The 25,131-nt window shown below is 54.3% G+C and overlaps 1 protein-coding gene across 2 annotated transcripts in view; it reads left to right on the top strand.

The window, feature by feature from the left end:
- Window positions 1–25,131, top strand: part of Afap1 (actin filament associated protein 1) — a 70,715-nt gene that overhangs the window by 8,902 nt on the left and 36,682 nt on the right. For both annotated transcript variants that reach the window (XM_090343872.1, XM_090343871.1), the window contains exon 2: window positions 21,166–21,294. In XM_090343872.1, coding sequence (XP_090199998.1) covers window positions 21,168–21,294 — 127 coding nt within the window. In that variant the 5' untranslated portion in view covers window positions 21,166–21,167. The remainder of the gene's footprint in view (window positions 1–21,165; window positions 21,295–25,131) is intronic.

Here is a 25,131-nt window from a genome sequence, read left to right as displayed (position 1 = left end):
GAAGTCGGAGGCAGCCGAGGCGGTGGAAGTTGCCCTCAGCATTGTAATTATCAGGGGAATGAAGCGCTTGGAGACCCGGGACCAGATTAACACTCTTCACTGCCTGCCTGGGGAGTGACTGAACCCTCTCAGCGTGGAACCTGCCACGCGAGCCTTCTGCTACACGTGGACCGACCACGTGGAGAGAAGCGCGCATTTCAGATTTACCCTGCAGAAATAACAGAGACAACCATGTGAGAAAGCCAGCCTTCTCAGAGTTGCCACTGCCTCCACAGGGCTGAGCTTCCCGGGCCATATCCCCGGAGCTGGCATCCGACGGGGCGGGGGGGGGGGGGGCAGGACACCTCCTGAGCAGCTGCACCTCCAGGCGTGAACTCCCATGCCCAAACTCTCACCCCCGCTTCCTTTTCTCTCTCTTGTTCCTTTATGCATGTCTCATGACAAGCTGCTTTGGCTCTTTCATTTGATGTTCTGGGTTAATGGCACGCTCGGTGGGTTCATGGGAGTGACAGACATCCAACCTGGGAGCTAACCCTGCGCTTCATGGAGAGATGGAGGCATCCATCATTTCTTCTCTGATGGTGGACCCTACGCTGCCATTTCCTGTCTGATAATGATTGACCCTAAGCCACCATTTCCTGTCTGATAATGATTGACCCTAAGCCACCATTTCCTGTCTGATAATGATTGATCTTAAGCCATAGTTTCCTGTCTGATAACGATGGATCCTAAGCTGACATTTCCTGTCTGATACTGACCCTGCTAAGTGTGAAGCCCTGGGATCAAGTCTCAGCCTTGGGTGGAGACTTCTGAAGTGGGCAATGACCCTGTGGACCTGGTCCAGCTCCAGCCGAGGAACAGGGGCTCTCAGTACGGATGCTTAGTTTTGCGTGCTGAACTCTGATAAATAGGCATCAGGCCAATTGCTGTTCTTAGAACATATTTTCCTTTGTCCAGGCTTGGTGATATCGGTTGGCGGTGGATATATCAACAGTATGTGGTATCACTGCATGTGTGTGTGCGCGTGCACACATGTCCACACACTCAGGGCCTGGACACTGTCTCTTAGCTTTTTCACTCATGGTGCTCTACCGCTTCTAGCTTTTTGCTGGCTAATTGGAGATGAGAATCTCATGTACTTTTCTGCCTAGTCTAGCTTCAAACCACAATCCTCAGATCTCAGCCTCCGAAGTACCTAGGATTGCAGGGGTGAGTTTTTTTTTCTTGGGGGGGGGTTGGTGGGTTGGTTGTGGGGATTGAACTCAGGCATGGATGCTGTCCCTGAGTCTCTCTGTGCCCAAGGCTAGTGTTCTACCACTTGAGCCACAGCACCACTTTTGGTTTTTGAGTGGTTAATTGGAGATAAGAGACTCACAGGGACTTTACTGCCTGGGCTGGCTTTGAACTGTGATCCTCAGATCTCAGTTTCCTGTGTGGCTAGGATTACAGGCATGAGCCACCAGTGCCTGGCTGTAGATAAGTTTTGAAACAAGTTCATTTATGCTTTGGAAGAGGGTTCCAATGCAGAAGGAGAAGGATGAGTAGAGATACTGTTCCGTGATACAGAGATGCAGGAGACCTGGTGCTAGCAGGCCGCACATAGGAGGCACATTTGCAGGAAAAGTTAAGTCCACGTCAGACAGGGCACGGACAAAGGAAGCTAATAAGGGTGGTGGTTTCTGTCCTGGAAGAGATGAGTGGGGATGTCCTGCTGGTCAGTCCCCAGGGAGGGAGAGATGAACTGAAACCATAGCTGTTTCCAGCCCGCAGGGGGACTGGTGGCACTCACGATCCAAGTCTGAAAGCATCGTTTCTAGATTCACTGTGTAAAACTTTGAGACGGGCACTCAAGGCTCTGTCTGATCCCCCAGGATGGGCTGCCTGCTTGTAACAGGAGAGGCTCAGCTCAGGCTCTTATGTCTCTGCCCCAGGACACCCGCCCCATCCATCCTCCAGCTGTGTTTGGCCATGTCTCCAATGCTGAGGTCCTGCAGAAGGGATCTGCTTCCCCCACCCCCCCTCTGCCCTGCACACCCTGGCCACCTGCCCACAGCACACAGATGACTTGCATGCCAAATCCCTGTCTGCTGGGGACAGATGGGCCGTGATAGCCCTGGACGCTTTCGGCATTGTGGCTGACAACAGCCTGTGATGGCTGCCAGCGCTTGCCAGCTTTCTGGGGACTGCCCAGCCAGTCAAGGGACAGAAACAGAGAGGGAGTCACTCCTCTGCTACCTAGAGACTGCAGGGGTGAGGCTGGGGCGGTGGACAAGACCCAGCCATATTCTCCGGGACTTCTTCCCCTCCTTGGGCTTTGGTGATTGTCATCTGTCACAGGGTCTTGGCAGTAGAGGGATTCCAAGTAGTGGGATCAGACCTGGCGTAGTGAGGGATGGAGGAGCATCCCATTAATAGTGGGACACCTTTTGTGTGTGTGCCTGTGTCCTGAGCCCTGTGTCCTGAGCCCTGTGCCCTGTGCTCTGTGCACTCTAGGCTCTGGGTCCTAGGCTCTGGGCTTCACGCTGCACTGATTACTGGACTTGTGCTTCCACCTTCCATCTGTTGGAGAGGGAGAAGGGCTTCAGTTCTGCTGTCTCTGTGGTCCCTTCATTCCTTGTTAGATCTGGAGCTGCTGCGTCTTCCGCTCCTGTCCAGGCAGAGCAGGAGGTGACAGACAGGTTAGAGCCCTCCCACCTCCACATCAGGCCGAGCTGTGTTCTGTTTTGTGGCTCCTGATCCCAGCTCGAGGTAGGGGTCGGGGCTGGGCTCCCCTGGTGGACGTGCCTTTTTCTTTTCCTGGGTGCACACACAGCCAGGGTGGACTAGAAGATGGCCTGGGGTGCAGGCAGCTGGGCTTCCCAGGAGGTTCTCCAGTGACTCTGAACTGCAGCACGGCATCGTGGCGTGTACCCTGGACGGCCTGGTAGCGATTCTGGGTGTGATGTCCACAAATGGGGTGTACCATGTCTTTCTGTGTCCTCTCACCCAGCCTTGCCTCTCTCCCAGGACAGGGATGTGACACTCGCTGAGCAGAGCTGCCTCAATTGGGCCCTGTGCCACTGGCTTAAGACAGGCTGGGTACAAAGCACCCTTAGCTGTGGACTGAGACCTGGCTCCTCCAGCTCCGGGCCACACAGTGTATGTGGAGGTTACTTCTGTGTGGGTCTGGCAGCGGAGGTTTGGGGGTGGGGGGGCTGACGCTGGTCTGCATCTGATTTCAGGGGCCATTGTCTCAGTGGATTGTTTTGAGGCCTAAAGACGAGGCAGGTCAAGTGCCCGGGGAAACTGCCTTCATGTCAACACTCATCTGCATCACCATTTAAAAGTTATTATTATTTTGTGCTAATCTTGGGACTTGAGCTTGGGGCCGGGGCGCTGTCCCTGAGATTTTTGGTTCAAGGCTAGTGCTCTAACACTTGAGCCACAGCTCCACTTGCAGATTTTTACTGGTGAATTGGAGATGATGGTCTCACAGACTTTTCTGCCCAGGCTGGCTATGAGATTTGATCCTCAACTCTCAGATTCCTAAGCACCTAGGATTTCAGGGGTGATTCAGCTAGGATTTCACCAGCACCGGGCCAGCATCACCATTTTTTTAAATGTAAATAAGTGGACCCTTGGTATCTGTGGGTCTGGAGATGACCTTTTGGAAAAGCCTTGCATGGTCCGGGCTGAGCTCATTTCCCTGCTCCTTCTGTGAAGGCTAGCCATCTCTCCGCAGTCAGAAGTTTACCTTGGGGTCTGCGAGGGTATCACCGCTTTGAACTTGCCTCAAGCACCATTTACTGACAGGACCTGGAGCTTGAGGACTTTGGCAGGGCTGGCTGTGGCAGGGTGACTGACCCAGGGCGTCTCCGTGCCCACCTAGCTGCCTGTGTGTGCCTAGGACTTTGGAAGTTTGTGGTTTTGGAAGTCTCTTGAATTGTTTGATGGCTCCTTTGTGACTGTGCTTGGGCAGAATGGTGGTAAAAATCCACAGGTAGGGCAGGCCTGCAGTATTCAGAGCCATTTGGTAAAGAGAATGTGTCCTTAGTTCTTGAACCATGAATTTTTTCAGTTCTAATTAGCAATCGTTAATTTACCACTTAAATATTGGCTTCTTGCATTTCAAATGAATACAACCAAGGGATCTCACTCTTGGGTCCTTGCCATTAAAAGCAGAATTGGAGCTGTCTGAGGGAAAAGTCCGCAGGCTTCGCTCATTTCTTTGGCTGATTCTCCCAAACTAAGCAGGAGGCTTTACATTCCTTTACAGTGACTTCTGGGACTGAGGGAGGGGCTCCTTACTCCAGCCTCCTTCGCCTGCTTGGGGACTTGGCCTCTGATGCTGTCATTTATGTGGTACCTCCCAGGATACCCCGGGGGTTTCTTTTCTTAATTCTCTCATCGGTCTGCCAGTGTTCCCTGTCCTCTCTCTGTGTTTGTCAGACGTACAGACTGCTCCTGTCCCTGCTGAGACATGCTCTTGGTCCTCTCTAGTGCACAGGTTAGGTCTGCTCTCTTTAGTGAATGGTAGGCCAGAGGAGTGCAGAATGAGGATACATTTTGAGATTCAAGCTGTGTGCTGGGAACTCCGTATTGGCAAAACTTGATCAATTTTGTTAATGCAGGTTAAAGATGTTTTCATAACGCACTTAGCTCTGTGACTCCTTAATGCCTTACAGGATAGGCTGTGCTGCCAGCTGTGCACCTAGGGTACAGGGCCTGCTGTGCTGTCAGGTGTGCACCTGGGGTACGGGGGCCCGGCTGCTCTGTACACCTGGGGTACGGGGCCAGCTGCTCTGTGTGCACCTGGGGTACAGGGCCTGCTGTGCTGTCAGGTGTGCACCTGGGGTATGGGGGCCCGGCTGCTCTGTACACCTGGGGTACAGGGCCTGCTGTGCTGTCAGGTGTGCACCTGGGGTATGGGGGCCCGGCTGCTCTGTACACCTGGGGTACGGGGCCAGCTGCTCTGTGTGCACCTGGGGTACAGGGCCTGCTGTGCTGTCAGGTGTGCACCTGGGGTACGGGGGCCCGGCTGCTCTGTACACCTGGGGTACGGGGCCAGCTGCTCTGTGTGCACCTGGGGTACAGGGCTGGCTGTGCTGCCAGGTGTGCGCCTGGTGTACGGGGGCTCGGCTGCTCTGTGTGCACCTGGACATGGGGATGGCTGTGCATTATGAGCATGCGCCGTGGATACAAAGAGGCCACTCTCCACATGGCCCCATGGGACGTGCTGCCTTGTAGCCTCGTCCATGCAAAGATCTGCGTCTGCCAAGTGGCCTGTGTGCTGGCCTCTCTTTCCCTCCTTAGAAAGCGTTATAGTACTCTCAGGCAGCTCACGAGCTCTGGACCAGAAGCTAGGGAGCTCTGGTTTGGTTCTGGTGGTCACCACACCAGGCTTTTCCTTCTGCTAGCAGGGCTCTGGTCTCTGCACTGTAGGAGAAGGTTTGGGTATGTGAAAGACAAGGACCCCCCCCCCCCGCCCCGCTGTTCTTCTTGACTTTGGGCCACTGGGCAGGGTAGAAAGCTGGAAAGAGGAGGGCTCGTGCGATGAGTCATGCCAAGCATGTTTGAAGCAGAAGTCACTCTTTATTACCGTATTTTTGGTGTGGATTCCAACTTTGGGTGAGTTCTTTCGCGTTGAGGCACAGGAAGTTTAACGCCCTTTGACGGTGGCAGTTGAATGCCCTTGACTGACGCTGGAGAAATAGAGAAAAACCCGTCTTTGGGGTGTAGCATAGCAAACTGCTTCACGCTTAGTTGTGCAGTGGGTTTGCTCGACTTAAAAGCCCACCTGGAAAGATGGCGTTTTCTGTCCTCTGGTCTTCTGAGAGCTGAGGGCTGCCCAGATGCAGACACATACCCTGAGCGTCGGAGGCGTCTGGCCTTGTGCTGGGGTGGTCTAGCGTGTGCATGCACACTGCGTTCCTTCAGATTGAACAGGAAGGAGAATGCTCTGGTCTGTTTTGCCTTGTTATTGGTCATCGTGATGTCTTACGTTCATAGTCCGCTTCCCACGTCACAGACTGAGTTCTGGAGGCTGGGAATAGACCTGCCCCTCAGCCAGGCCTCCGTGACCCCGGTGGCCCTTGCTTGGTCAGGTATCTCGGCTTGTGGCTGCCGTGTTAGCCTGAGCGACCCACCCCGGGCTGGGCGGGGCTCTCCATGCCCCTTCTCAAGGGAGCTCGTAGCCTGCCTCCTCCCAGAGGTGCCAGTCTGACTTGTGCAGGCCGTGCTTCTGGAAGCCGTCGCTGTGGTTCTGTCAGCTCCCAGCGAGCCGCGGCGCCCTTGGCACAGCCAGGCCACTCTGCATATCGCCTTGTGAAGCCCACAGCACCCACCATGTGACTGAGTTCAGGAACTTTCATTTAAGCCATTGCAAAAGCAATCTTTTTAGAAAACCCGGCTCCATTTCTCCTGTGGAGTTAGATTCCAGCTCAGAAAAGCAGCTGTGTGCCCAGAGGATTGGGGGTTTCAGCCTGTGACAGATGAATTTAATTTGTTGTTACGTGAGTATATTAATCTGTGGTTTTATTAGACCTCTCTCCCAAATGGAATAGATTTTTTTCTATAAAAGTCACACTTCTTTTGAGGAACCATGACACTAATTTTATGGGACCATCTCCCAAAAGATTACCTGCCGATGGCCAAACACGTTGCCTCTCAGGCAGCCCCCGGCTGGGCTCCTGTCTCGGGCTGCTGTGGAATGGCTCGCCGTGCCCCTGCCGCTGTGCCCCTGCCGCTGTGCCCCACCAGGCTGGCAGGCATTGGTGAATAGAGAAGGCATTCTCATCCAGTCTTCCCCAGTGGTCTGCAAGACTAGCCATCCCACCAAGTCCTCACCGATGCCAAGAGTTACCATTTAAAAAGTTACAATAGTAAAACAGAAGTAGTACATTTTAATGTATATCTTTTGTGTGCCAGTACTGGGTCTTGAACTCAGGGCCTGTCTTTGAGCTTTTTTTCTCTTTCTTCTCAAGGCTGGTTTTCTATCTCTAGCACCACAGCTCCACTTCAGCTCTTTTGGTGGTTACTTGAAGATAAGAGTCTCACAGACTTCTACTCAGGCTGGCTTTGAACTTCAGTCCTCTGATCTTAGACTCCTCAGTGGCTAGCTTTGCAGGCTTGAGCCGCTGGCACTGGGCTTAATTTGCATTGTGAACATTAGTGAAGTTAAGTAAGTGACTTGCCATGTGCTCACTGCCTGCTTTTTCTTTTTTCCTCCGTGACAAGTCACTGCTTCTATCTTCACAGGGCATCTTCTGTACTGAGTCCCGGTAATTGGGGATGGAGTGTGCGATTTTTGACCTTGGAGTCGGTGAGGGTGGCCGGCCATTCCTTTGTGTTGGCCTGAGACTTGACGCGCTCCTTCTCAGCTGTGCGTGCTTAGGCCATGGGCGTCCTTGCCATGGGAGCTGCCTGTCGTTGGCCCATGGGTCAGTGGGTCTTTAGAAAGAAGGCGCTGGTCTGAGCACTCGGGGGAGGATTTGCCAGGGCCAGCATCCCGCAAAGTCCTGTGGCATGGCGTGGTAGCGGTGGCTCCCGTGGGGACAGTGGGTGTGGGGAGCAGGAGCTTCTGCACCCTTACTCCTCACTGTGCTCCACAGAAAGACTCAGCACCCAACAGAGCCATAAGCTGACCCCGCAGCGTGGGTGCATCGTGCCCAGGGGATGTAGTCAAGTACAGCACCGCTGTCTGGTGGGAGGCATGGGGCAGAGTGGGGGCAGTGAGGTTTGGGGGCTAGGGTAGAGGAGGCAGTGGGTCTAGCAGGCCCTCACTTGTGCTGGGGTGCCTGAGAACCTGTGCAAAAGCCATCCCATCCCCTCAAGACCAGCATGGCAGGGTCTTTACCCCCACCTTGTTCAGTGTCAGGGTGTCGGCAGCTGCGGAAGGGTGTCATGGTGTTGGAGGCTATGAGAGGTGTCACTGGGTGTTGGGGTCTCGGAGCTATGGGAGGTGTCACTCGGTCACATCCGAGCCCCACCCTGGATGACAGGCAACCTTGGAGAGGATCCCCCGTGCTGACTATGAAGGTGATTGTTTCTGGTGGACACGTGTGGGGTCACCTGTGATGGTGGGAAGGGTTGTGGGCCCAGAGCTGCCTCTTGAAGCCGGGTGTGTGGAACAAGGTAGGTCTTCTCAGTTTGTTGGAGGGGTGTGGGAGTGGCTCGTTGTGGTGTGTTGAGTGCCTAAGTGTTGAGGAAAAGCAGAAGGCTCAGAGGCGGTGTAGAATACTGCCTTCCTCGGTGTGTGTCACCCTTATTTCTCTTGGGAAGTCCCAGCTTTTGTGTCCTCTCAGCAGAGCACAGGAGGCTGCAGATGAGGTTTCGTATGATTTTTAAATTATTATCGTGCTTGCATTAGTGAGTCTTTGTCACTTTTAAGTTTGTGTAACATTTGTAATCGAAGCACTATTTACTGTTGAGAGTTGGAAAAACGATAGTAAAAACCTGTAAGCAGGGACAATTTGCGATGCCTCAGTTTCCCTGTGGGTTTGGAGCTGTGATGAGGGGTAGGTGGAGTACACTGAGCGCCGTGTGTGAGCACAGATGAAACGCGCTCGTTTCCCTGCATCTCGGGGCAGCGCTGCATGCACAGGTGCAGGGCTGGGCGAGCCCAGCCTGTGGACCGGGGCTGGGCTGCCTGGAAAAAGCCTTCTGAGCCTTGGCCTTGGCTCTGGACCGGCTCTCGGTACCTGCAGCTCGGGCAGCTACTTCTTGACTCTTGGCCCCTGTCCTGTTTTGATGGAATGGGCATCGTGGGACTTTTACAGTGCAGGTGTGGCATTAATGGACAAAGACACACGTGGACGTGGAGGAACAAAGGACTCGGATGGCCCTTCTTCCCGCTCCTGCGGCTCCTCACGCCCCCTCCCTTCTCAGATCTTGCCCGTCATCCTCGCTGTCTGTCATCCTAGCAGCCCCCTTGCTTGCACAGCTTGTCTTGATTTGCATTTCTGGTGTTGGTGCTGTTTATAAATAATTAGGCATGGGAGCCTGTTTATGGCAAACTAGCACATTCAGCAAAGCAGGGAGAAAAATCTGTGAGCGCATTTTGCACGTGCCCGGACGCCGAGCATCAAAATATGCACGTTCATTAGCCCATGCTTAAAATTTTCTGTTAAAATGAGACAACAAAAAAAGGCATTCAGTGCCTGGCCAGATGGTGTATAGAGCTTTTTCCTGGAAGGGCATGAGTGAGTCTGTGAGACATCTGAGATCTGAAGCCACCTTTAAAACAGCCATAACTGTCCCAGCTCCAGGCCTTCCCTTCAGGAGGCACGAGAGGCCCCGGGAAGGAGAATCTCAAAGGCTTTTGTCAGTTCAGGCTCGAGTTTTTCCTCTGGTGCCCTAGTTCCTGGTTTCATTTTACAGTGCTGGCATCACTCAGCCGCAGGGCAGGCTCTGGCCGCTCTGCTTCTCTGAGGCCTTCTCTGGTCGCCCTTGCATACGCGAGCTAACTCGGACTCAGACGTGCAAACAGGACCCCCGCACAGAGGCAGCCGCACGTGTCCAGCGAATGGACACTGACAGAGCAGTCACGGGAGCAGGGACCATCGTCAGCAGAGGCTGCACCTTGTGTGCGTGCTGGTCATTCCCCCATGCGCCTGGAGGAGGCAGGTTTGGGTCTGTATGGTGGAGGGAGACAGGCGTGAGCTGTGGGTCACCACTTGTCACTATTGTAACCAGGATTCCAGCTGAGGCTCCTGAGGAGAGAGACAATCTGAGGCCCAGCATTGCTGTGGGCCTCTGGGTGAGGTTCTGTGCCTGCTGGGGTGCGTGCGCGCGTGTGCGTGTGTGTGCGTGTGTGTGTGTGTGTGTGTGTGTCTGTCTGTCTGTCTGTCTGTCTGTCTTTGTCTGTATGGAGAGGGCCTTGTGCCTGTTGAACGCATGTGTGTGGTACACTGCACCAGGCCCCACCAGACCCTGAATCTCCACAGACTGACTGTTCGTGCTGGTACACTGGTACACTGTACGCTTCACATGGAGTTGAGGGCTGGAACACTACTCAGGAGGCTGTGATCTGAGGATCAGGATTTGAGGCCAGCCCAGGCAGGAAAGTCAGTAAGACTGATCTCCAGTGAACCACACACACACAAAATCCGGAGTGCTCAAGTGGTAGAGCCCTAGCCTTGAGTGAAAAAGCTGTGAGATGCCATCCAGACCCAGAGTTCAAGTCCTCCCCCACCCTCCCGGTAGAGTTGTGGCTCACAGCGACCCTTCTTGTAAGTCTGGTATGTAGAAAGTTGTCAGTTTTCACCATGCCTCCCTTTCCGCTCTCCTCATGTGTCTTATTAAACATAGAAGAAAGTAGGCATTTGCAATTGGCAATTTTAGGGGAAAAGATCAATTTGGAGAATTACAATCGCTGTACAATTCAGGGTCTAGAATTGAGGTACTCAGACTTCCGTTTCAAGTGCGTCTCCAGCCCGATGTCTGTTATTTTAGACAGATGCACTTCTAGCCCCAGGTTTTAAGGGAAGTCTTACTAGTATTGAGTCTGCATGGAGGAGAAGCAGATGGCAGGGTGTGGTGAGAGGTTAGGTCACGGATAGCTTCTCGCTTCAGTGGGTTAATAGAGCTGGGGTTTGGGGCCTGGGGCTCCCATGGGGAGCTGGCCATTATCCCCAAACCAGCTGGGGCCCTCCCCCCTCCTCCTCCCTCCCCCCCCTCAGGAAGATAGCTCCTATTACAGTCAATAAAGACGGACCACTCCTCGCGTGAAATCATCACGTCGTATCTATCCCACCCGGAGTCGCCTCAAGACTGCTCTTTCCTCTGATGGTTCAGGCCCGTGGTGTTAGAAATGCGTCACAGGGTCTCCTCTGTGAGTGGTATGTGCTTGTTGACAGAGCCGGGTGGCGATTCTCCTGTGGGTCTTTGGGACTCTTGTTATGAAGGATGCGAGTCCCGGAATGTAAACAGGCGTTTAGAGTGTGTCAGCAGGGCTTGAACACCTGACAGACCTCATTGAAACCCTGGGGGGAGGGTGACTGCCTCAGTGCCCACTGACCCTGAGACGCTGGGGTGAGGATGGATCTGCCTTGGGGCTCACTGCCTACCAAGACCATGGAATGAGGGTGACTCTGCCTCAGTGCCTGCTGCCCCCCGAGACCGTGGTGGGGTCTCAGTGCGTTTAAATCACTAGCAGCGAGATTCAAGTCCCTTGTATCCAAGCCTGTCACCAATCACTGATGTACCAGTGAATTCTTCAGCCCTGCTCCAAACGCATTAAAAAAAAAAGACCATGACCTGTCAGCTGTCACTGCCAGCCGGTCTGTTGGTGTTTTCAGGTAGCCCAGGCCTCCAGTCACTCAGCCCATGGCCTGCTTTCTGCTGTCCACCCTCAACTCCTGTAGGTGCAGATGAGGCTGGGCCCCGTGTGGCAGGGCCTTGCTGAGCTCCCACTGACAGGAAGCTGTGGCCCGGGAAGCCGTGCACCTCGCTGTGAAAGGTCTGTAAGGCCACCAGTGGGTAGTGGACAGGTTCTCATGTTTTAGCAGCACGTTCTGTCCCCTCATGTCCAGGTGTTCGTGTGTAACTGAAATACCACGTTTGTGTGTACGTCCTCCCTAGGGCCACAGAAAGGCCACGGTCACTTCATGATCCACCCTCCCCTGGGCCACGGAAACACCATGTTTGTGCATACGTCCTTCCCAGAGCCAAGCAAGGAAAGGCAGAGTGGTAGAAATACCCTGAGGCTTATTCCTGACAAGAGGTTCACTTTGCTCACAGTATTGATGGCTCAAAGTTGAGGACCGGGGTCCTGGTTGGTCCTGGGCTGGGGGGAGAACCTGTGGTGATCCTGAAAGCCTGAGAGTGGGGGAGGGCCAGTGCTGGCTTTCCATAGGCCTCCTCAAGCACCCCACAGCCACACAAGAACCCAGGGCTCCTCAGGCCGCATCCAAAGCATGCCAGGAAGTAAGGGAGGGCCCTTTTAGTGCTTTATGAACAAATTGAGGCATCAGAGGAGAACAGGAGGTTCATTAGGGGAGATGGTCTGGTCTCTTTCTTTAACCTTTATGTGGAAGGATTCAGGCTAATGGAAAAGTTGCCCAGGGAAAAGAATTCCCGTGTGTCCTTTATGCAGAGTCCCAGGCCCAGGAGACCTCCCTGTCAAGTGAGGTGTGGGTGCAGGAGGCAGCTCTGCAGCTTGTTTTGCGTGTGGTCATGAAGTCAGTGTGGGGTGGTGAGAGCTGGGATCACCACACTGCCAACCCAGAGCCTGGGAGACAGGCTTCTGGACTGGGTGGTAGGCGGGCCTGAGATTTCAGGAGTGGGCACGATAGATGCTGGTCCAAGTCGCTGGAAGCCAGATGATGGGGTGCTGTTTGGGGGTGGGGGGTGGGGAGTGCTGAGTTTGAGGTCACAGTGGAGGTGCCAAGAAATATTGGGGAGAAAAAGCAAAAAAGCAAGACCCCCCTCACCCCCAAAAGTGCAGCCTTCCATAAGGGTGGAATGGCTGAGTTCGATGCTGAGCAGAGCAGACCTGGGCGCACAGGGCCCTGGGGAAGGTCTAAAGGGAGGATCCCGACCCTGTCCCACAGGACAGTGTCCAGAGAGCAGGGCTTCGACACGAGAAGGTCCACGGGGTGCATAGGAGACTGGACTTGGTTCCCTCAAAGAAACCACAAGTGGCCGTGGTTTGCCAAGCACTCGCTCTGTGCCAGTGTGGAATCATCTCTCCCACCGCTCTTGCTCTTTATGGCGGTGATGGGGCTCAGGGTTTTTTTCCTGCTCACCAGCAGAGCTTGGGGCTTTGCATGTTGAGGACCATTTAAACTGCAGACGAGCCCTCCCCTGCCCCCGGCCGGCCTTACAGAGGGAGGGAGAATAACACCGGCTGAGCAGCATGTCCACCCGTCCCTCCACCCTCGAGCCCATGCTCATTTGTGGTGTCTCATTCATCCTGCCAGTGCACCAGCTCCAAGCCCTGAAGTCAGTGTGAGACAACTGTCTTCTCTAATTCGCTTCCATTAACACTCTGGCATATGTTACCCAGAGCGCCGTGCCCGCTGCCCCCCCCCGCCCCCCGCCCCATGCCCACACGATCTGGGAAAGAGCCATCTGCCAGGAGAGCCAGACAGGCAGATGTAGGCCGCTCAGCCACCCCTCCCCAAGGGGCAGCCTGGGGCCTCCTCCCTGGGGTCGGGCTCTGTCCCAGCCTGCTGTCAGCAGCCCCCCCCCTTCCCGTTCTTCCCCTCACACCAGGGAAGGTGTGATGGATGGACACAGAACTGGACACAGAGCCCAGGCCCCTCACCACCTCCCCGATGACCAGCTGACAGCAGCCATAAGGGTGCTGGCAGCAGGTGTCCCTGGTGGCTGTGCAGTGACAGGGCTGTGCAGGGAGGGGGTAGGTCGAGGAGACTTGGGAAGACATGCCTTTTGTCCCCTGCAGTAATAATAGAGAATTGCTAGGTGGGTTCCCCGTGCCTGGCTTTCTCCAGGCTGTCTTGAGATGAGTTTCCTTTCTGCTTCTCTCCCTAGGGCTCCTGAGGCTACAACTTGACAGGGGTCTTTTGTGTTGGCCTTCAAATGTCCCTGAATACACAGAGCACAGTAGGAGCCGGCGTGGCCAGTGTGTGGCTTCTCCTGTGGGGGCAGGCAGGACGCTGCACATACTGGGCCAGGAGCAGGGGCAGGGCGTCGTGCTCTGAGGGTGTGGGGTGCCTGGTCTCCTCACCACTTTCCACTGGAAGGGAGCCTTCATCTCTGGCTCTTACACACTAGAGAGGGGATCGCCTCTTCTCTCTTGTTTTGATTTGGTAAGAGTGGGGTGTGTGGTGGCCCAAGTGTGTGTGTGTGTGTGTGTGTGTGTGTGTGTGTGTGTGTGGTATCTGTCCTGGGGCTTGAACTCAGGGTCTCTGTGTGTGTGTGGGGGGGTGGTAATCTGTCCTGGGGCTTGAACTCAGGATCTCTGTGTGTGTGGGGGTGGTAATCTGTCCTGGGGCTTGAACTCAGAGTCTGTGGGAGGGGGAGGGTATCTGTCCTGGGGCTTGAACTCAGGCTCTGGGCCGTCTTTCTGAGCATTTTTGCTTAAGGATGGCGCTCTACCACTTGAGCCACACAGCTTCACTGCTGGCTTTTTCTGTTTCACTGGTACTAAGACTCCCATGGATTTTCTTCCCTAATCCTTTAGATCTCAGCCTCCTGCATATCTAGGAGCCATCAGCGCCCAGCTAGGGGTGTGTGTGTGTGTGTGTGTGTGTGTGTGTGTGTGTGTGTGTGTGTGTGTGTTATCATGAGTGTGTGTGTGTGGTGTGTGTGTGTGTGTGTGTGTGTGTGTGTGTGTGATCATGAGTCCAGTGTTCTCGGGAGGGCCTGCGTTGTTCCTCAACGAGGTGGAGCTGGACCCCTTGGCCAGTGCTTACCTGGCAGCTGGCCGTGGGAAGGCCGTAGTGTCTGTTGTTGGTGGTCCCTCGAAAGCCTCTTCTCTGAGTGAGCACGCGGTGAGCACGGGACTGCAGGCTACCACGGTCTCCTGGTTCAGCTGGGCCCAGGACGGTCTGTGCTGCCGTCCTGTGAGCGCAGCCCTGGACGCCAGGTGATCCGTGTGGGAGTCTGGGTCACCTACCCCTCCCTCATCCAGACAAGCGTGGGCCAGTTCCAGCTGTGGCCCAGCCGTGGTACCCAGCAGATGGGAGGAGAGGCTGAGCCTGCAAGGACCTGAGCGCCCCGCCCTCCACACGTCCACTTGAGCCCTGCCAGGTGTCCAGCATGGCACAGCCCAGGGTGTCATGCTTGTCCGCTGGCCATTGTGCTCTGTTCCCGTGACCCTCACGGGGGGTGTGGCTTCCTGGAAAGGGGGCGGGGTGGGAGCCGCAGAGCACAGACAGGCATAGGCTGGCTAGAAAACCCTGGCTTCGGCCACACCTTGCGGGGAGCCTGGGAAGTCCCTTGTCCCTTCCTCCTTAGTTCCTTGCATGTCATTGCAGGTGTCTGGGACAGATAGCGTGGTGGCATTGGTGGGTCCTTACACTACCCGTTTTCACTTCAGGACGGGCTGCAGTGTCACCCCAGCTAGTTGGGGCCCTGTGGGCATACGGCGGGGTGAGAAGTACTGGGGTTTGTGGGTTGGAAAAGCCTGAGTCTCAGCATCCTGCCCCCCGTCACACTTTCAGTAACTTCACCAGAGCGGGCTTTATGTTGGTAGACAGTCATCTCGTCACGTGGGCTGTGGGAAGAGTGTCCTAGATACACTGTTGTGCCATTGCTGGCTGCCAACTGGAGGCCGCGACGGCCCACTTCTCTGAGGCCTTGTCCCCGCCCCCAGACACCCCGCGGGGACCCAGTGTGCCCGTACCTGGGGGCAGCTGCACAGCCCTGCACGGTCTGGTGGACACAGAGTCTGTGGCCAGGCTGAGTGGCTCTCCACACAACGTTCTTGAGCTCCTGTTGCTCTCACTCAGCTGTCTTGTGGGGAGCTGGCACTCTACCATTTGAGCCTCACCTCCAATCAGATGTGTTGCTAATTAATTGGAGATGGAATCTTGCAGACTTTTCTAACTGGATTATGATCCTCATATCTCATTCTCCTGAGTAGCTAGGATTACAAGTGTGAGCCACTGGCCCCTAGCTTATTATTCCTCATTTCCTGGGATCTTCCCCCAGACGAGTGGATATTGGACTTTATCACATGCCTCTGTCTGTGAAGATAGTCATATTTCTTCAAGGGTCTGTGAATGACATTTATTGACCTTCTAATGCCCACCTAGTTCCAAGGACATACCCCACCAGCACTGCTTCTCACATGCTATCCCTTTTGCATAATTCAATTCCATTTGCTACAATTGAGTCCATGTTTATGGAGGCTTGTTTTGGGGTGTCTTTTTCCCCCTGAGTAATTGCTTGCCTTTCTCTTTAATTTTCTGCAAGGCTTTATGGAGAATTTATTAGTATTTCTCCTGAAATGTTTAACGGCGTTCCGTCACAAAGCTGGTCCTGGGATTCTCTTTAGTGTAGTGCCGTGTACATGGCTTGTATCGTCAGGGCCCCATCTCCCCAACCAAGGCTGACCGCCTCCATCTAGGCAGTCGAGCAGTCAGATGTGAAACTGTTCCCTTTCTGTCCTGCTGGGACCCCACTGCCTGGGGGCCCGTGGCCTCTTTCCTGAGGGACCCCAGCCCACATCTGGGGAGGGACTGGGCACTGCCTGGGGCAGGGGAGGGGCTGCTATGGGATCTGGCCCCCAGGGGCAGTGCAATGGGAGTCTGGTGCATATGGATTACCCATAATGCAAATTCTTCCTTGATGGTAGGTAGCTTGGATTCTGAAATAAATGAGCAGTTGCATTTTTGAAAATTCAAGTTTTTCCATCCAAGCAAATTCTTCTTGAAATTAGTAACTGTTCTTTATGAGATGCAAACAAATGGTGAGACACTTATGGGAGCCAGGCATGCTAAGCCCAAGGTGTTACTTTGTTTCTTATTAGCATACATTAGCTGAATGAGGGGGAGTTCTGTGACATTTCCAAGCCTGGGTTCCCTGTGTCTGCCAGTCTTCAAAGTGTCCTGTGTTGCAGGAAGGGTTGTGCATGCATGTGTGCTGGTGAGTGCATTATAGATGAGGCTGCAGAGCTGGCAGCAGAGTTCCTGAACTAGACGTGTGTACACTGCAGATGGTCTGATCATGGTCCTGGTTTTAGTCTGTTTGGTTTTACTTGTAGTTCTTCTTTCTCTCTGTATATGTGTGTGTATGTGTGTGTGTGTATGTATGTATGTATGTATGTATATATATATTTATTTTTTGTGCTGGTCATGAGGCAAGGCTGGTGTTTAACCACTTGAGTCATAGCTCCACTTCTGGCTTTTGTTTTTTGGGGTGAGTTGATTGGTGATAACCATCTCCCAGGCTTTCATGCCTGGCTGGCTTTGAATCACCTCCTCTTGGGAGTAGATTACAGCACCAGCCACCAGCCTCTGGCTACTTACAGTTTTGAATGGGATTTGTGACCTCATGTAGGTGGTTCCTTCCAACTTTATTTCTTTCAATGGATTTGTTATAATAAAAAATAGAGATTAAAAAAAATGACACAGACAGATTGGCTAGATGGCGGCTCTTCGTTTCGTGATGTTGGATTTGAACCCAGGGCTTTCTGTGTACTGGATGGCTGTTCCACTCCCTAAGCCATGCCCTCCCCTGCTGCTTTTCTGTTGACCTCTTGTTACCTCTGACTTTTAATTTACCTGCATATTCTGCACTTGTTTCCTTCCTTGAATGTAAGGCCTCTGCTCCTCTTTATTACCATACATTTGGACACCCCAGTATGGTGCATGAGTTTGCTGCTGTGGTGAGTTTCGCATGCATGTCCATTTCTTGCTCTGGGCCTCAGCTCCTCCCAAGATTTATTCTCACTGGACGCGCTGCACCTGTGCTTTTCCCAGCGTCCCTTCCATTTCAACAACCTGATGCCATGTCCGGTGGCAAGTGTTGTTATGACCAGTTTAAAAAAATAAAACAAAACATGTCCAGGCAGACACGGGTGGCTCCCCCCTGCAATCCTAAACTGTTCATGAGACAGATCTGAGACTCACAGCCAAAGCCAGCCTAGGCAGGAAGATCTCTCAAGCTCATCAGCAAAACGCTGGATGTCGAGCTGTGGCTCAAGTGGTAGAGCACCCGCCTTGAGTGAAAAGCTAAGGGAGCTAAGGGACAGTGTCCAGGCCCTGAGCTGAAGCCCCAGTATTGGGGTGTGGAAGGTGATGGGAAAACTAAACCCCATCCAAACATTCGTCTTTTGTTTTCTACCAACAAATGGGACTTTTAAGGACCAGGATACTTTTCCAGAAGAATATGGCTGTGGATTTTGACACTGGTTATCTAGGGCCTCCTGTGGGCTCAGGTAATCCAGACAAGAAACTCAGAACAAGGGCACTTCCCCTCTCAGAAACCCTGGCTTTCCTCTGGGACCTGGGTGGGTCTCTCAGAGCTGCCTGTCTGGGGAACCCAGAAGGCTGCCTGCCCTGTTCTGTGCGCCCTGGAGAGGGCTCTGTGCTTCCAGATGCAGATGATACTGCCAAGCTGAGCATTCAGTCCTCTGGGGAAGTCCTGCTGGGCAGATTCACCCCCCGCAGTGGAGGGTGGGAAGTCAGGAAGTGGAGTGCTTGGATCCGGGGTCATCCCGTCTTTCAAGTCATGGCTGTGTTGATTTTTCAAGAGTCTTTCCACCAGGTTAGCGTCTGAAGTGAGGCCGCTTGCTGGGGAGGCCTCAGGTGGAGCTCTAAGCAGTAGTTCCGACTGACTGCGGAGGCTGTGGAAGGATTAGGAGGAGGCGGATGTGAACTGTGGCCCTATAAGGGAAAGTATGCGAGGGCCTCCTTACTCCTGCAGCCGCACTGGAATGTGACTGAGTGGAGGAGGCCAGGCCCAGGCTCGCTGCCGCCGGGAACGTGGCCTTGTGTATCCCCCGTGCTCATGTGTTCTGGAATGTCACATGGGGACACTTGCTAGGGAAGGAGGAACCATCATCTCTGCAGTTTTGTCTTTAAGACAAATCTCCCAGACGTTAACTTGAACCCAGCACACGCGTGCTGCTTGCCGGGCATTGCGCTGGACACCTCATGCAGGCAGAGAAGTCAGACAGGGGCCTTGACCCAGGAGCCTTGAACAGTGTAACCTGGAAAGGGGGTATCCGAGGGCAGACCTGAGTAGAGACCACAGGGCTGGGGGGAGGTTGGGCAGAGCCAGGTGGGAGAGGGTGTGTGTGTGTGTGTGTGTGTGTGTGTGCACAAAGGCCCATGGACGGAGCCAGAGGGATGGATGGGAAACTTGAGCTGCTGAGAACTGCTGGGGAATGAGGAACAAGCACGAGTGGAAAGAGAGGAATTTGGGAAACTAAGATCCCGAAATAAGCTTTGGAGAGGTTGTTGCAAAAGGTAAGGGAGGCAGGGTGCCTGGGCTTCATAGCCCGGCATCCCCGCTATGGGGGAGGCTAAGGGTAGGAGACTCTGCAGGAGGCCAGCCTGGGCATTCCACGAGAGACCACTTCTTAATGTGTAGCTTTCAGCCCAGCCACAGGGAGGGATGTTGTTCTGGCAGAAAACCTGTGAGACATCAGAAAGAAATCGGTGCAGTGGCCTATGCCTGCAGTGGGGGTCAGTGGAAAAGCAGGCAGTCAGGAAACTGAGGCCAATGCTAAGAGAGATGGACTCTTGATGTTCTTGATTATGCTCTTGCCTTTAGGGTTAGGCCTCCTTTTGATACCTGCTTCAGAAAGTCCAAGCCTTGGGAAATGTTCAGTTTTTTCCTATTTTTATGTAGAGTGTGGTGTTCAGACTTTGGCTGAACCCCACTGCGAGACCATCAGGGTTGCGGCCTGTTTTGCAGAGGATTTCTTGATAACCTGGCTTCTAACAACCTGACGACAGCAGAGCTGGTCTTACCGGGCTTCTGCTGGAGGGGCAGCGTCAGGTAGAACAGCCTTCCGCGCTGGCCTTTCCTGCTGCGGGGGCAGTGAGCAAAGCCCAGAGCACAGGAGGAGCGCGATTCCTCCAGGGGATAAATCCCCACACTTCATGTCCTTCCTACCACCTGTCACGTTTGGGGGAGATGTTAAGGATCAGTGAGGTAAAACCATGAAAAGAGTCACTCAGTAGAATGTAGTTATTGCCCGCGTGTCTGTACGCAGACCCTTCTGGCTGGGATTCACAGCTGCAGAATTGGGAGAGGTGGAGCTGTGCAGCTCCTACAGGTCCCCCTCTCTCCCTGCTCCTCTTCCCCCTTCTCCTTCTCTTTCCCCCTCCTCTCCTTCCCCTTCTGTTCCCCTTCTCCGCTTCCCCCCTTCTCCTTCATCTGCTCCTCCTTTATCTTCTCCTCCTCTTCCTCCTCCTTTAAAACAAAACCTGGACCAGCCTGGACCACACTTCCCCTACACATGCCTCACAAGTCGCTGGTGTACAGACATGCACATTACAGTTGCGTGAGATCTCAGTAAGTTTCCGCCCAGGCTGGCCTCAACCTGGGATTCTCCTGATCTTAGCTTCTTGGGTAGCTGCATTGAGTCAGTGCACCTGGTTCTGATCTACTTGACGCTGGAATTCAGCGTCACACTGTAACGCTAAGGGGGGATTTCATGTTTGGCAGCTGGGCTTCGGCTTTGGGCCCAGGGTGTCCTCGGTGACGTCTGCTGTGGGGGCCTGGCAGCATGGTTGGTTAATGGCTCGCTCTGGTGCTTCTTTTAGCTGAAATCCACTGCTTTGACACATTTGTTCAGTAGGGATACCTTTGGTAAGGCTGCCGTCATTGCAGGAATGCTGTGTTCCCAAAGCGTTGCCAGCTAGTCATCAGATTAAAGGAGACGGATTATTCAAAGAATAAGGAAAAGAATGTCATTAATCAATACGTACATGAATCGAGCTGTTTTCAGAAGAAGAAATGCAAACGGCGAGTGGATAGATAAAGAAATGTTCAAAATCCTTAGCCTTAAAAGAAACGCAACGTCAGATTTCACCAGCACCCATCTCACCGAGGCAGAACCAGGAAAATGTGTCCTGGCAAGGTTGTGGGGAAACTGACCTTCACACGCTGTTGGTGGGGGTAAACGAGTGCAGGCCTGTGGTGGGAACGTTTGCCTTATGACCCGCCGTACCACGTGGGAGCTGTGTTTGAAGGGATTGCAGGATTCCCGCACACCTGGGTTCATAGAGCAGTGTTGATAACAGCCAGACTGGGATCAGCCCAGGTGCCCTTCACCTGGATGGATAAAGAGAATATGGAGTGTCTGTGGGCATGCGTGTAACTGTGCACATACAGCACAACAGAAAATTAGTCTGCAATAAAAACGAATGGAGTTATGTAAAGTGCAGGAAAATGAAAGGAACTGGAGGTCCTTGTGTTGAATGAAACGTCACTATGTGGGCAACACCAGTACTGCATGCTGTCATATTCAGAATCTAGTCTTTGGAAAGAGTGACAGGAATGTAAAACCGAGACGGGGTGGGAACTGGAAGGAGGGGGGACATGAAAGGAGAGGGTGGGCTCAAGTGGTAGAGCTCTAGCCTTGAGAAAGCCCAAGGACAGGGCTCAGGCCCTGAGCCCAAGCCCAGGACTGGCAAAAAGAAAAGGCTTTGTAGATGAATGTATCCATTCATACCGAGAGAGTCATTTAGATTTTTATTGTGACATTAACAAACATACCAAGGGGTCTCAAAATTTCCTCCCTCTTCTTTCCTTTGTGCTCAGCAATGGAAGAGTTAATAGTTGAACTTCGTCTCTTCCTGGAACTCCTGGACCATGAGTATCTCACATCTACTGTCAGAGAGAAGAAGGCAGTTCTCAGCAACATCCTACTACGGATACAGTCCTCCAGAGGTGAGCTCGGGTACAGTCCTCTAGAGGTGGGCTAAGGGGCTCGGGTACAGACCTCCAGAGGTGAGCTCGGGTACAGTCCTCCAGAGGTGAGCTCGGATACAGGCCTCCAGAGGTGGTGCTCCGGTACAGTCCTCCAGAGTTGGTACTCAGGTACAGTCTTCCAGAGGTGGTGCTCAGGTTCAGTCCTCCAGAGGTGGTGCTTAGGTACAGTCTTCCAGAGGTGGAGCTTGGGTACAGTCCTCCAGAGGTGAACTCAGGTACAGTCCTCCAGAGGTGGTGCACAGGTACAGTCTTCCAGAGGTGGAGCTTGGGTATAGTCCTCCAGAGGTGAGCTCGGGTACAGTCCTCCAGAGATGAGCTCGGGTACAGTCCTCCAGAGGTGGTCCTCCAGTATAGTCCTCCAGAGGTGGTGCTTGGGTATAGTTCTCCAGAGGTGGTACTCGGGTACAGTCCTCCTGAGGTGGTGCTCCGGTACAGTCCTCCAGAGGTGGTGCTCCGGTACAGTCCTCCAGAGTTGGTACTCAGGTACAGTCCTCCAGAGATAGTCTTTGGGTGCAGTCCTCCAGAAGTGGTGCTTGGGTACAGTACTCCAGAATTGGTGCTCGGGTACAGTCCTCCAGAGGTGGTGCTCAGGTACAGTCCTCCAGAGGTGGTGCTCGGGTACAGACCTTCAGAGGTGGCGCTCGGGTACAATCCTCCAGAGTTGGTGCTTTGGTACAGTCCTCCAGAAGTGGTACTTTGGTACAGTCCTCCAGCAGTGGTCCTCTGGTACAGTCCTCTAGAGGTGGTCCTCAGATATAGTCCTGCAGAGATGCTGCTCGGGAACAGTCCTCCAGAGGTGGTGCTTAGGTACAGTCCTCCAGAAGTGGTACTTTGGTACAGTCCTCCAGCAGTGGTCCTCTGGTACAGTCCTCTAGAGGTGGTCCTCAGATATAGTCCTGCAGAGATGCTGCTCGGGAACAGTCCTCCAGAGGTGGTGCTTACATACAGTTCTCCAGAGGTGGTCCTCAGGTACAGTCCTCCAGAGGTGGTGCTCGGGTACAGTCCTCCAGAGGTGGTGCTCCGGTTCAGTCCTCCAGAGGTGGTGCTCGGGTACAGTCCTCCAGAGGTGGTGCTCGGGTACAGTCCTCCAGAGGTGGTGCTCAGGTACATCCTTCAGAGGTGGTGCTCAGATTCAGTCCTCTAGAGGTGGTGCTCGGGTTCAGTCCTCCAGAGGTGGTCCTCGGGTACAGTCCTCCAGAGGTGGTGCTTGGGTACAGTCCTCCAGCGGTGGTCCTCGGGTACAGTCTTCCAGAGGTGAGCTCAGGTACAGTCCTCCAGAGGTGGTCCTCCGGTATAGTCCTCCAGAGGTGGTGCTCGGGTACAGTCCTGCAGAGGTGGTGCTCGGGTACAGTCCTCCAGAGGTGGTGCTCGGGTACAGTCCTCCAGAGGTGGTGCTCGGGTACAGTCCTCCAGAGATGAGATCGGGTACAGTCCTCCAGAGGTGGTGCTCGGGTACAGTCCTCCAGAGATGAGATCGGGTACAGTCCTCCAGAGGTGGTGCTCGGGTACAGTCCTCCAGAGGTGAGATCGGGTACAGTCCTCCAGAGGTGAGATCGGGTACAGTCCTCCAGAGGTGAGCTCGGGTACAGTCCTCCAGAGGTGAGATCGGGTACAGTCCTCCAGAGGTGAGCTTGGGTACAGTCCTCCAGAGATGAGCTCGGGTACAGTCCTCCAGAGGTGAGCTCGGGTACAGTCCTCCAGAGGTGGTGCTCGGGTACCGTCCTCCAGAGATGAGATCGGGTATAGTCCTCCAGAGGTGAGCTCGGGTACAGTCCTCCAGAGTTGAGCTCGGGTACAGTCCTCCAGAGGTGGTGCTCGGGTACAGTCCTCCAGAGATGAGCTCAGGTACAGTCCTCCAGAGGTGGTGCTCGGGTACAGTCCTCCAGAGATGAGCTCAGGTACAGTCCTCCAGAGATGAGCTCGGGTACAGTCCTCCAGACGTGGAGCTCGGGTACAGTCCTCCAGTGATGAGCTCGGGTACAGTCCTTCAGAGGTGGTGCTCAGGTTCAGTCCTCCAGAGGTGGTGCTCGGGTACAGTCCTCCAGAGGTGGTGATCGGGTACAGTCCTCCAGAGGTGGTGCTCGGGTACAGTCCTCCAGAGGTGAGCTCAGGTACAGTCCTCCAGAGGTGGTGCTCAGGTTCAGTCCTCCAGAGGTGAGCTCAGGTTCAGTCCTCCAGAGGTGAGCTCAGATTCAGTCCTCCAGAGGTGAGCTGAGGTACAGTCCTCCAGAGGTGGTGCTCAGGTACAGTCCTCCAGAGGTGGTGCGCAGGTACAGTCCTCCAGAGATGGTGCTCGAGTACAGTCCTCCAGAGGTGGTGATCGGGTACAGTCCTCCAGAGGTGGTGCTCAGGTTCAGTCCTCCAGAGGTGAGCTCAGGTTCAGTCCTCCAGAGGTGGTGCTCAGGTACAGTCCTCCAGAGGTGGTGCTTAGGTACAGTTCTCCAGAGGTGGTGCTCAGGTTCAGTCCTCCAGAGGTGAGCTTGGGTACAGTCCTCCAGAGATGAGCTCGGGTACAGTCCTCCAGAGGTGAGCTCGGGTACAGTCCTCCAGAGATGAGCTCGGGTACAGTCCTCCAGAGGTGGTGCTCGGGTACCGTCCTCCAGAGATGAGATCGGGTATAGTCCTCCAGAGGTGAGCTCGGGTACAGTCCTTCAGAGGTGGTGCTCAGGTTCAGTCCTCCAGAGGTGGTGCTCGGGTACAGTCCTCCAGAGGTGGTGATCGGGTACAGTCCTCCAGAGGTGGTGCTCGGGTACAGTCCTCCAGAGGTGAGCTCAGGTACAGTCCTCCAGAGGTGGTGCTCAGGTTCAGTCCTCCAGAGGTGAGCTCAGGTTCAGTCCTCCAGAGGTGAGCTCAGATTCAGTCCTCCAGAGGTGAGCTGAGGTACAGTCCTCCAGAGGTGGTGCTCAGGTACAGTCCTCCAGAGGTGGTGCGCAGGTACAGTCCTCCAGAGATGGTGCTCGAGTACAGTCCTCCAGAGGTGGTGATCGGGTACAGTCCTCCAGAGGTGGTGCTCAGGTTCAGTCCTCCAGAGGTGAGCTCAGGTTCAGTCCTCCAGAGGTGGTGCTCAGGTACAGTCCTCCAGAGGTGGTGCTTAGGTACAGTTCTCCAGCGGTGGTGCTCGGGTACAGTCTTCCAGAGGTGAGCTCAGGTACAGTCCTCCAGAGGTGGTGCTCAGGTTCAGTCCTCCAGAGGTGAGCTCAGGTTCAGTCCTCCAGAGGTGGTGCTCGGGTACAGTCCTCCAGAGGTGGTGCTTAGGTACAGTCCTCCAGAGGTGAGCTCAGGTACAGTCCTCCAGAGGTGGTGATCGGGTACAGTCCTCCAGAGGCGGTGCTCGGGTACAGTCCTCCAGAGGCGGTGCTCGGGTTCAGTCCTCCAGAGGTGGTGCTCGGGTTCAGTCCTCCAGAGATGAGCTCGGGTACAGTCCTCCAGAGGTGGTGCTCGGGTACAGTCCTCTAGAGGTGGTGCTCGGGTACAGTCCTCCAGAGGTGGTGCTGAGGTACAGTTCTCCAGAGGTGGTGCTCAGGTACAGTCCTCCAGAGGTGGTGCTCAGGTACAGTTCTCCAGAGGTGGTGCTCAGGTACAGTCCTCCAGAAGTGGTGCTCAGGTACAGTTCTCAAGAGGTGGTGCTCGGGTACAGTCCTCCAGAGGTGGTGCTTAGGTACAGTTCTCCAGAGGAGGTGCTCGGGTACAGTCCTGCAGAGATGCTGCTCGGGTACAGTGCTCCAGAGGTGGTGCTTAGGTACAGTTCTCCAGAGGTGGTGCTGAAGCATAGTTCTCCAGAGGTGGTCCTCAGGT

Source organism: Megascapheus bottae, chromosome 13 (assembly GCF_031878675.1).
Source record: "Megascapheus bottae isolate mThoBot1 chromosome 13, mThoBot2.hap1, whole genome shotgun sequence".
NCBI classification, from domain to species: Eukaryota; Metazoa; Chordata; class Mammalia; order Rodentia; family Geomyidae; genus Megascapheus; species Megascapheus bottae.
Note: the sequence above shows the minus strand (reverse complement) of the source record. Positions and strands in the feature narration are given on the sequence as shown.